The sequence below is a fragment of the Oncorhynchus masou genome, chromosome 1 (assembly GCF_036934945.1).
Source record: "Oncorhynchus masou masou isolate Uvic2021 chromosome 1, UVic_Omas_1.1, whole genome shotgun sequence".
Classification (NCBI taxonomy): domain Eukaryota; kingdom Metazoa; phylum Chordata; class Actinopteri; order Salmoniformes; family Salmonidae; genus Oncorhynchus; species Oncorhynchus masou.
This window is the reverse complement of record NC_088212.1, coordinates 63,079,649-63,091,811: the sequence shown is the minus strand read 5'-3', so window position 1 is coordinate 63,091,811 and position 12,163 is coordinate 63,079,649. Positions and strand designations below refer to the sequence as shown.

Here is a 12,163-nt window from a genome sequence, read left to right as displayed (position 1 = left end):
TTTTGACTTTGTGGCTGTCGAATCTAATGGAAATCCAATCGATGTGTCGAAGTCAACGAACAGCATTGATTTGGGGTTTCCACTAGATAGCACATCTACAAGGTCAAGGGACTATGTCGTAAAAATTCATGATTCATTTTTGGTCTTAATTTAAGGTTAAGCATACGGTTGGCAGTGTAGTTAAGGTTAGGTTTAACATCTGATTTGTGGCTGTGGTAATTAATGACGACCGGACTTTTTGCCTCAAGATCCATACCACACGAGTCGACAGGCAGCTACCTCAGTTAGCAATGGCAGTGCACACGAGAGAAGCAAAATAGGAATTTGTCACAAAACATTTTCCTGATTTCCCAAGCAAAGGTATACTTTTCAGGTAGGCAGTGAATGATAGATTACCGCAATAAGATTAGCTCGCTAGCGCTACATTTATGTGCTGTGCTAGGGAGTTTTTCCTAGCCACCGTGCTTCTACACCTGCATTGCTTGCTGTTTGGGGTTTTAGGCTGGGTTTCTGTACAGCACTTTGAGATATCAGCTGATGTACGAAGGGCTATATAAATAAATTTGATTTGATTTGATCTGTGTTACCTAGCTAGCCATCTTCGCAATGCAAGCGCTCTATTCTAAAGAACATGCATTATTGTAATACTATTTTGTAGTAGCTAGCTATGTTGACAGGCTCGATGTAAAATATATATTCTAAGGGGTTGTTAGTTTGTTTATTTCAACAGCTGTGAATATGTTTATCTGTCCAATTCTCAAAAACCCGGGTGCACTGACGGCAGTCATCGATCTTTTTGAAGAACGTGAGGCAGACGCATCCCCAAGAAGAGTCCCCGTGGCTGTGTTTTTACGACAGGCAGCCCAATTTGGTCATTTGACCAATCAGATCTGAGAAAGATCTGATGTGAAATAATCAAATGACCAATTGGCGGGAAAAAAATATCAGAATTGGGCTGCCTGTATATAAGGAGCCCATGTCACCCAGTCATATGCAGCTCCTGTGGAACGTTGACATGAGAGGCAATGGGACTGGAGCATGTGTCACTGAGGACACCATGCAGCTCCCCAATTCGTTCGCTGTCTGGGAATTAGGCAATTCTGAGCTCTTTGAAGGTTACAACTGCAGCTGTCATATAACCACGTATTTCCTTCAACACCATGGATTGTCACTGTGTTCTAACAGTGTGATCTATGTCCTGTATGTCTGGCTGCTCAGGGGTTTCTCTTCGGATCCCTTCTAGCCCAGAGGTTAGGAGTGAGATTTGTGCTGGTCCGGAAGATGGGAAAGCTCCCAGGGCCTACACTGTGGCACACAATCTGGAGTATGGAGAGGTGAAATTGGCTGGTGATGACCGCTGTATTACCTCCTACACCTTTCTGACCTTTCATATTACAGCTCCAAGCCTCTGAAAAGTACATATGTATTGGATTTTTTTCCCCCTTTTCAATTAATATTCCTTCATCAGGCTGAGGTTAAGATCCAGGAGGATGCAGTGGCTCCAGAACAGAAAGTGCTTGTCATCGATGATTTACTAGCCACTGGAGGTGAGGCATTTCACTGTTCATTGGGTATGTTTTGTTCAAATGAGTAGACAGTATGACAGATAAAGTTTGACAGTATGACAGATATATATTGATTTAAGGGAACAGTGTTTCATTGGCATTACCCGTCTTTGTTTCGAGGCCAGTGTCAATGATAATGCCTCCATATTACTCAATAACTTTCTCTGTTTGTCAGGAACGCTGTATGCTACCTGTGAGCTCATGAAGAAACAGAATGCAGAGGTAATGGGCTGCATGGTGGTCATTGAGCTCAATGGGGTTGAAAAGCTAAAGCCAAATACCCTATTCTCCCTGGTGCAGTATTGAGGTCAAAACAATTCCAAATAATCCACTCAACTGTAATGGAGACCATTTATACATAGGAATGCTTTGGAAAGTTTACCTATGCACTATAAAGCAAATGGCATTAATTTTCTAAGTATACATAGTATGGCTGTGACGGTCATGGAATTTTGGAAGACTGTATTTAGCCAGCCAAATGACCACGCTCAGTGTAATAAGTTTGAATAGCAGCAACTACAAAAAAAACATTTTTACACAGTATTTTCTCTCCTCGACTGCATGTGCTGCCATATAAATAGAATGGGCGGCCATATTCAAGTCAATGATGGCATAATGTGTGAACTGGCGAATGCAGGAAGTGTACCACAGAGTCAAATTCGAGAGGATTTACTCTTGCCAAAAATGAGATGAGCCCTTTTTTGTATGGAACTCTCATCAAAGAAGCCTCACGTAATTCAACAAAGCCACTTATTCTTACCTTGTAGGGGCAGTATTTTGAACCAATGTGTAGATGAGTTATAAAAACAAATATCCAAAAGGAAGTGCCAGCAGCACACCACCCAGCGTCCCACTGCTGGCTTGCCGCGGAAGCTATGCAGGGTTGTTCCTGGTTGATGACCAGATGCTGCTAGAAGTGTTGTTGGAATGCCAGGAGGCACTCTTTCCTCTGGGATTTTTTTTTTAAAGACCAATGTCCCAGGGCAGTGATTGGAGACATTGCCCTGTGTAGGGTGAAGTCTTTCGCATGGGATGTTAAACAGGTGTCCTGACTCTCACTAAAGAGCCCATGGCACTTGTGAGATTTGGGGTATTAACCCCGGTGTCCTGTCTAAATTCCATCACCTAATCATCCCCAGCTTCCAATTGGCTCCGTATTTCCCTTGTAATTATTCCCCAGGTCATTGCTGTAAATTGTGTTCGTAGCCAACTTAACTAAAATAAGGGTTAAATAAAATGTGGCATTACAACTGAGTTTTGCCTGGTATGCACACGTATCTGGCTTCAATCATTGAGGACATGCATTTCCATTGTTAGTGGTCACAGCTAGCTTGTCAACATAATAGATCACCTTAAGTGTACCCAATGTGCTGTTTTGTTTGTTTTCATTAGTCTTCCTCCATAACTGTCAGTTGTGTGCTAGCCCTCAATGTCTAAAGGTGCCTTTTGGTAATTAATTACTGTACTGGTGCAATTGTATGAGGCAGCCATTTTGTCAATATATTTGGTTCATTGTGCACTACATAGAACAAGAACCTGCTTGATGGAAGTCCGTTGTGCAAGCAAAAACAAAAGGCAGTTTGTCAAGGGTAAAGACATTTTTACTCAAATGCTAGTGTATATGTAATACAGCTTTAAAAAATATATAAAAGGATTAAACACATGGCAAGTATATTAAACCTGTCCATGAACGAGAAAGTTTATTACAAAACTAGGACAACGGTGTCAGAATACTACCTAATCAACAAGAAAAGTCTCCAACTGTAACACCACCCACAAAATGAGTCAGTGTCATTGAACACAGCATTTATCCATACACATTAAAAAATATGCACACTTATTGAGTTAGTTTAACTTGCTTAAAAAAAAAAAAGGTAAACAAACCAGCCCTGCATTGTCCAATCACTAAAAGACTTAAGTCACACTCAAATTACACATTGAAAATCATAGCAGCTTCATAGCCTTTCTTCCTCTTTGGTCTTCTGCTTCAGTTTCTCCAGTACCACATTCAGGTCCATGGTCTTGATCAACTTGAGATAGAAGTCCTTTCTAATTGTGTGAATGGTAAGCCATTCAGGAGTCAGTTCTGCCAGCAGACGAAGGTGCCGCTCCATATCACCTAAAAAGATTGCAGCAGTTCTGACATTGACTGACATGAAAACCAAGGGATTTTTTTTAAGTAAAAAATATATATAGGATTTCATATCAGGCATCTCTTCAGATAGCTCACCTGTGCTCAGGGCAGAGCGGTAACTAGAGACCATCCGGTTACAGGCCACCTCCATGATCAGTGCAGGTTTCTTCTCTGCCACAAAGACGTTACGCAGGATCCGAGCCAGCTCTCCCAGTCGTGACATCATCACAAGGCGCTCCTCCTGTTGAGGGTTCCGGGTCATGGCAGCTTGGAGCTTCTGAGCCTCCTTTGCTCGGATCTATAACGAAAGAGGGATCAGTCCCATTCCTCACACTGTACTAAATACACACATTATCATTTGTCCTAAGTCAAACAGCAGGGTGACCTACCCTCTCCAGCAGGGACTGAGACACCCCTTTGAGGGCACTGTGAGTTTCAGCAGGAGCCACATGAGTTTGTGGAACAGGCTCTTGCTCTTTTACACAGACCATCTCTGCAGTCTTCAGAGCCATGTTGGCCAGCGCTTTCTCCATCTGCAAACAGCAAAATGGTTAATACCAAACAATGCAATTTAAATTAATGCCCTTTAAAACTAGAGCCCAATCAAATCCAGGTTTATTCAGCACATACAGTTCACAGCAAGTACAAAACATGCAGTGAAATGCTTACTTGCAAGCTCCCGCAACAGTGCAATAAAATAAAGTAGAAGTACACTATAGGGTATACAAATCAAAATCAGTGGATAGTGGCAACTGCTAGGCCTCCGACCGCAAGGCACTACAGAGGGTAGTGTGAACTGCCCAGTACATCACTGGGGCCAAGCTTCCTGCCATCCAGGACCTTTATACCAGGTGGTGTCAGTGAAAGGCCCTAAAAATTGTCAAAGACTCCAGCCACCCTAGTCAGACTGTCCTCTACTACTGCACAGCAAGCGGTACCGGAGCGCGAGGTCTAGGTCCAAGAGGCTTCTAAACAGCTTCTACCCCCAAACCATAAGACAATTGAACGTCTATTTGCATTGTCCCCCTCCACACCACTGCCAGTCTCTGTCATCTTTGCATACTACCTCAACTAACCAGTGCCCCCGCACATTGAGATATATATAAATGCTTTCTTACGAGCTCCTAACCAACAGTGCAGTTAAAAAATACGGATAAGAGAAAATTGTTTTCTCTTATCCATATTTTTTAACTGCACTGTTGGTTAGGAGCTCGTAAGAAAGCATTTCACTAAGGTCTAGCACGTGACTAATAAAATTAGATTAGTGTTGGTCAAAGTTGATGTTATATAGACAAAACAGCAGTGTTGGCTGTGTGTGTGGAGAATGTAGGACAGACCGGTCAGTAAGTACCTTAGGGGTCATCATGGAGCGGGCCTTGTCCAGAACCTCCTGGGCAGTGGTTAGCTTCTCAGCTTCCTGTGGGGGCTGGGGCAGATCACTGGGCAGGACATTGGGCACCTCATCCACATTGAAGCGAGGGTGCCAGCGGGTAAGCTTGTCATCTGGGACTCTAATAGGAGGATTCAACTTGGCAAGGAATGCCTAAAAGACAACATATACAGATTGGTTACCAAGTCGGGTCAACTCAAAGTATACAGTTAGAGAATATTCTCTCATATAAATGGTGCCTACTTTGTGATGCCCTTTCACAATGCTGATTAGGTTTTGGTGGAAGATACGTCTCCTCTCTAACAGGCGGGAAGCAGCCAGCACTGCCTTGCTCTTATCTGAGGAACAAAAACAGACATTAGGAGAAAGTCATATCAGCAGTTATTTAAATACACTCATCTGTATTGAAAGAATACAAAGCATCGTGAGACCTCCCCCTCACCAGCTTCAATGACAGGCTCCACTGTGAGCTGGTAGCTCGACTTCCTCACTGTAGCACTGAAGGTAGGAATGTTTCTCTCCTGGCGGAAATGGTAGGCCGTAGGATAGACGGTCTTAATCTGGCCCACATGGGTCTCCTCAAAACGCCTGTGAAATTAAAAGGAAAAGTAATGAATATTTCAGCTGCTCCTTCCTGTGGATTTCTACTTATCATCCAATTAGATAATTATAGTTTGCGCCATACTTGTGCATCATGTCCTGGACACCCTGCTTCACTTTGGCAAAGGTAACAGTCTCTGAGCGGTTGAAGAGCATTCCCACTATAGTGTCCATGCTACGGAACATTCCAGCAAGCAGTTTGTACTTGAAGGGCAGGGTGAGGCCAGGGGGAACATCCTGGGCAAGAGTATGGTACCGCTGATAGGCTGGGAGCTTATCTCTGAAAAAGAGCATATTACAGATCAGGACAAAGGATTAATTATAGTCAAAGCCACTACAAAAGCCTCTTCAAATAACACCGTTTCCCAACTAAGACCCCTAAAATTGAAATACTTGTTTCATCCTCACCCATCCTCGGTTTGCGGCCGATTATTTTCTTCAGTAGATCTGGCCTCTGCCAACCTCTCCTCCTTTCGGTGTTTCGCCTTAGCAGCAAGCTCTTTGACACAGGCTAGCCTTGTCTTCAGGTCTGGGGCAGTAGACTCGGGGGGCGTAAAGGGCAGGTTCTCAGCTTTCCGTGTCTGGCCCTGTATCTTCTTAAGGCGGAACTTGAGGGCCGCAACATCCTCTTTGGAGAAAGTCTGATGTGGTAGAAAGACAATGCCATTGAAACATTTGAGGATTCTGTCCATTATGGTATGACTAAAGTAACTTGATTAGATAAAATGAAACCATCTCAGATAATTGAATTGTGGCCAGGTGTGTAGACATAACAGTGAAGAGCAAAGGTGAAAGCATAAGCCACCAACAATACTGTACCTTGTGCCCCTCTTTTGGTTTTGTGCTGCCCTGAACATGTGGTTTGTGCGTTGGAGAATTGTTGGCACTGCGATTGACAAAATTCTTTGATTCTTTATCAACAGGTAGTGGATAGGGTACCTGCGGGACATCTTTAGCCAGAGAGTGGGTTGCCTGGTAAAAAAAAGGATTCAGCTGTGACTCAAATGTTCAGCCCCCTTCCCAATTGGTTTTCAAATTCTTTAGCCAAACATCATCTGTGAGGTCTTTCGTTGTGTCTAGTTTATGATGTCTAGCTAGCTAACCATTCTGGACCAGACTTGCTAGGTTAATATTTCTAGCAATAGAGGTCGCCAACTTGTAGCACTAAAAGCTGTAAATGGGTTTGTTTATGACTATAATATCAGTCAGTTAAAACATTACTTTTATTAAGCCTGTGCTTGTTTTATTTAGCCTACATGAAAGTGACGTTAGTTGATGAAGATTGTCTTGGAACAACAAGTAGTTATAAGATCTAAGCATCTAGTATGTGTTTACCACAGACCTTAATTTACGCAGCTTAAAATAAAAATAAAAACATTAAATGACCATAGGCTTTTGCCAACGAGCCATAGCGGCCTACGAAAATGCGCCAACATTACCTGTTCGTCGTCTTTGACGAGAATCAATTTCTTCCTGACCGAATTCTTTACAGCTTTAACCGGCTCAGGACTTGTCCCTACAGCGATGGCGTGTTTATTTGCCTCGATCCGAAGACGCTTCTTTGCTGTGCTATGTTCAGCAGTGGTTGAAAATACAGCTGATCCAAGATCGAATTCAGCTTCTGTAGAGGTCCTCTTGGGAGTACGAGGGCTGGAGAGAAGTGTTTGTTTTTCCGAGTCGGTCCTCGCCAGCACAGCAGACACGCTCTCCACCTCATCGACCGAAGTCGCCTCATCAATAACCCTCCAAAACTCATCTTGTACACTGTTTTCAGAACATGTTGATTTGGAATTCTTTATCATAACCTTTGTTGTAGGTGCCGCATTCTTGCTTTTCGACCGAGTTGATCTTGTGCATGGCTTACTTGTTACAGTGTCCACAACTTGCGTTTTATTGCCGTCACCAAGCGCAGCCCCACTAGCATCTTTCTTTCTCTTGACGTAGAAATCGGTAACCCGCGCCTGAGACATAATGATGTCAATCTAGAACCTCACAATTCTCTTCTAGCCAGGAAAGACGACTGGCCAAACGATAAATAAATTTCAACTCAGCAGCGTGAGCTACCGAAGTATATATGAAGGCTTGCTCAAAGTCGCTATAACCCGAACATGCAACACATTTTCGCGCGAAATAGACACGTGACCTGCATAAGCCACACCCTTCTCCCGCCCTGTTTCAAAGATTGGCAATTGGTGGACAACTTTGTTGCTAGATTTAGCAATTTTTCAGTCTTCCCTGGTAACTTTTTTTTCAAACAGCACCTAGTAACACATTTAGCTACTTACATTTTTTTGGGGGAACTTTTATCAACTTTTGAAAATGGATGCATTTTCCCTCTAAATGACACAACTATTTATTTCTGTCACACACTGTCACAATACACGTGCCTGGCTGAAAATTTGCTTTGTGAGTGACGTCAGCAGCAGGCCAGCAGCAATTTCAGCAAATTGCAAATCATTGTTGGCTGACTGCAACAGTAATAGCACGGGTTCGATGAGCCAAACCCAATGAATATAGTTGGTAACTAATGTTTGATCTTGCACAGAACTTACAACATCAATCAACAAGTTTAAATCAAAACTGTACAGCCAGAAGTACAGAAAAGAGTGGGAGTCTGTACCTGAACAAACAATCATATTTTTTGCAGGGATGGCCAGTCAATTTGAGTAACGTTATTGTATTCAACGTTATTGTATTGTATTCCACGTAAATGACGCAGTTTTACGTTATCACGCAATGACATCACAACGTCATTTAGCAACTTTTAGCAACAAATCAACCTGCCTCAAGCAATTTACCCTGAAAATTAGTTGGCAACACTGATGAGTTGGGTTTGGTGTACCGCTAGAGGACGCTAATGATTTACCAGACAATATTTATTTCGAAGATGTAGAGTCAATTTCAAGCAGGTTACAGCAGTGTGAATTTTTTTCAAATGATTACCGAGTACGAGTTTTCGTGTGTATAATCTCAAAATTCATAGACTACTGGTTTACTGCGCAGTTAAGGTAGGGCTATTTATTAGAATGTTGATGAAGGAGTGTCACATAGCAACATTTCACTTATAATTTCCTGCTATGGGCTAAAGTTTGTAAGTGTCATGTGTCAACGCAAAACGACAACGTGCTCTTTCAAATAGGAAAATCGCAGGCGATGGTGCTGACAGTGAGATCTTCAAACATGCGTTAACTATGATATAGAATAGCTGAATATGTATTCGTTTCTTTCGAAATTACCATACATTAATTGTGTATGCTTGTGAGATAGTGTTCCTCGTGGACATGTTGCTTTCGAAAACACACCTTAAAATTGATAGTTAGGTTATGAAGAGAGAGAGAAAAAATCTGAGGAAGTGCCAACCCAGTGAGAGTGAATTGGATTTACAGCGATTGAAAGAACAGTTCAACTGTTGCAGTAGGCCTACTGGTGAATCACTTTTTCCATGAAGATATTGCTTTACATGGAATATTCAGTTCAAGGGGCGGAAATAGAGGAGAGTTGTTTCAATACGGGAGAGCTGGTAGTTAGTTTTGTTTACAATTTCGTGCGAATACACTTTATATCCCCGAAATGTGAGGTGAATATGTCTTGTGGATTTACAGAACAAGAACCTCAATAGATTTCATTGGTCCACTACTCAGGAAACTTTTGGAAGTCATATGTCTGCCTAGTGGAATGACCGCACCGCTTTATTTTATCGGTTCAAAAGACACTTTGAAAACCATGAACAATTATTGCGGACTGGGTTTATTAAAATTAATTGGGTGGAATTTAACGTTCCGTCGAGGGATGTCAGCGGGACTGTAGACTGGAGTTAAGCAGTGCATTTGGGACGCGCGCTCATGGAGCTTCAGGTGGTATGTGGACTGCTCTACTGCATTCTGTTGCCGACGTTCTTGTTAGCAGGTAAGCTGTCAGGGTTTCCATTGTAAATGGAATTAAACCAGAATTCTACTGTAGTGCCCAATAGGCCTAAATTATTGATATTATGTTATTTTGTTGCATATTCAATTTGCATGTCATGCTATATTATTTATTATTGTCTACAATAAAAATATTTACAGCCTACACTGACAGAATGTCATTGATAGATCACATAATTTGAAAATCGGAATCATTTCTGTATGAATAGGATTATTATGGATTAAGTATTTGACCTCCCTCTTTTGCACAGTGGCCCAATGAAAATAGATTATACTTCTTTCTCTGCTTCTCCTGTTTCCCCCAGTTCCGATAGACTCCAGTAAGTTCTCCTGATTCATTGAGGTGTTGATTTAGCAGACACACTCAGGCTTGGCTTCCTTTCTACATACGGTTTTAGACAGGACCTCTTCCTGTTAAAACACACAAACACACACTTATAAACTTTTTTTTAAGGGTTCCAAAAGGTTTCTTTGGCTGTCCCCATAGCATAACCTATTTTGGTTCCATGTAAGACTTTGTAGAAAGGGGTCTACATGGAAGCCAAAAGGGTTATCCTTTGGGGACAGCCGAATAATGCTTTTAAATAAATAACGCTTGTAGATCGAGTGCACACCATTGTTCACGCTCCATTCTGTGCCTATATAATGGTAGGATGCTGTGCCACATGAAAATGTAAGTGTGAATGGTAGAATAAACTAAAAGTTGTTTTGTATTTGAAGCTTCAAGTGTAGTAGGCCTATGACTTGGTAAATTAACTGAGCACATTGTCCCCCACAGGTAGGCCTATTACTATCATGTACGTGTTTTAACAGGAAACCGTCCTCCTCAGTTGTGTCATCTGTAAAGATTCCTTTCTATCTCAGCCTTCTTGTCCCTGAAACTTTCCATTCCACCAGCCAATTGTAATGCACTAAAATCCAGCTAGTCTCCTGTTGGTCTAACTGGGAGCTTTGTGGCAGGTATAGATGTGGTTCAGACTGTTGACAGGAGACTGCTAGAAGATGTGGCATCTCTTGTCACATGGGTTCTCTGTGGCAGGAACAGAAAGTGTCTTGCGAGCCTCCTTACCCGAAACACGTGGCCAACCAATCTCCACTCATTTCCACAATTGTTGCAACTGTTTCAATCTATGTCTCACCCACACGCCTGATTAATTTATTTTTCCTTTTTTGACTGCATAATGTAGGCTACATGTTGCGCTTCACATGTGGTTTAGAAGTTGCAGGGCTCATCATACATGTCCTCTGTTTTTTTTTTGTTAGCAAGATCTATTGGTGCTCATCTGGATGCAGACTGTAACACTGCCATCTTTGTGGTCAATCCAAGGCTGGAAGGTGCACATCACTGAGGGCAATAAAAATGCTCCCGGCGGTGGGTCATCCTGACCAGTGTTGTGTTCCACATACCTGTTTAATCAAGACCACATGGTTGGCTGGTGTGTTTACTACTACCGTTTGAAAGTGAGACAATGAGAAGGTAGTGAACCTGTATTTTAGTGGAATAAAGATTTTAGAACAAGGTGGATTATGACAAACACAGTAAATCAAATCAAATGTTATTTGTCACATGCGCTGAATACAACTTACCATGAAGTGCTTACTTACAAGCCCTTAACCAACAATGCAGTTCAAGAAATAGAGTTAAGAAAATATTTACTGAATAAACTAAAGTGAAAAAATAAATGAAATAATATCAAAAAGTAACACAAGAAAATTACATAACAATTACGAGGCTATATACAGGGGGTACCGAGTCAATGTGTGGTGGTACAGGTTAGTTGAGGTAATTTGTAACGTGTCTATGCATAGATAATAAACAGTGAGTAGTAGCAGTATAAAAACAAAGGGGGGGGGGGGGGGGCTTGGAAGCTGGTGGAAGCTGTTAAGGAGCCTTTTGGTCCTAGACTTGGCGTTCCGGTACCGCTTGCCGTGTGGTAGCAGAGAGAAGTGAGTGGAGTGGAGTCTTTGACAATTTTTTGGGCCTTCCTCTGACACCTAGCATATAGGTCCTCGATGTCAGGAAGCTTCCACTGTATTCATTTGAAAATTTGAAGAAAAGCTGGACCTGTTCGATCCAAGCAATCAAATATAGTTCAAATAATGACATACTGCATCAATGATATTTTCTACTCACTCAAACACACACCTGTGTGATAACAAACACACACTTGTGTGATATGAACTCTTTCATTTTGGAACACTTTGTATGCCAGTCGCGGCACAATGATATAAAACTGAAATGTTCTGTGCTGGCGTCTCCTACCAATACTGCGGTGGAACCTCCTTTTATAAATGTACATTTATAATTTGTACATATATTTCCATTGGCAATGTGAATATGAATCATTTCTCATACAAAACCCCATTTAAATGATCAGTGAGTGCCCTTTCCTCCGATGATGCCACACTGTCTTTGACAAACAATACTAGGCAATCAGTACTGTAGAGGCAATCAGTGCTCGTTTAATGACAATACAAACCCATCCCAGTGTCCAATTAAGCAGCAATCAAATTCTATTTGTCACATGCGCCAAATACAACCAGTGTAGAC

The 12,163-nt window shown here is 41.9% G+C and overlaps 2 protein-coding genes and 1 pseudogene across 2 annotated transcripts in view; 2 read left to right on the top strand and 1 right to left on the bottom strand.

Annotated features, from left to right (window-relative positions):
- The first annotated feature begins 290 nt into the window (after window positions 1-290).
- Window positions 291-1,871, top strand: LOC135547836 (adenine phosphoribosyltransferase-like; annotated as a pseudogene).
- Window positions 1,872-3,144: 1,273 nt separating this feature from the next.
- Window positions 3,145-7,826, bottom strand: cdt1 (chromatin licensing and DNA replication factor 1). The gene is made up of 10 exons (XM_064976989.1): window positions 7,129-7,826; window positions 6,509-6,661; window positions 6,098-6,330; window positions 5,775-5,969; window positions 5,532-5,677; window positions 5,333-5,427; window positions 5,051-5,242; window positions 4,089-4,232; window positions 3,796-3,997; window positions 3,145-3,684 (listed from the first exon to the last, which is right to left on the bottom strand). The coding sequence occupies exons 1-10, from the start codon at window positions 7,657-7,659 to the stop codon at window positions 3,521-3,523; spliced, it is 2,055 nt and encodes a 684-aa protein (XP_064833061.1). The 5' UTR covers window positions 7,660-7,826; the 3' UTR covers window positions 3,145-3,520.
- An 878-nt stretch (window positions 7,827-8,704) lies between these two features.
- Window positions 8,705-12,163, top strand: part of LOC135547674 (piezo-type mechanosensitive ion channel component 1-like) — a 75,022-nt gene continuing 71,563 nt past the window's right edge. Inside the window, exon 1 of the mRNA XM_064976876.1 lies at window positions 8,705-9,595. Coding sequence (XP_064832948.1) covers window positions 9,532-9,595 — 64 coding nt within the window. The 5' untranslated portion in view covers window positions 8,705-9,531. The remainder of the gene's footprint in view (window positions 9,596-12,163) is intronic.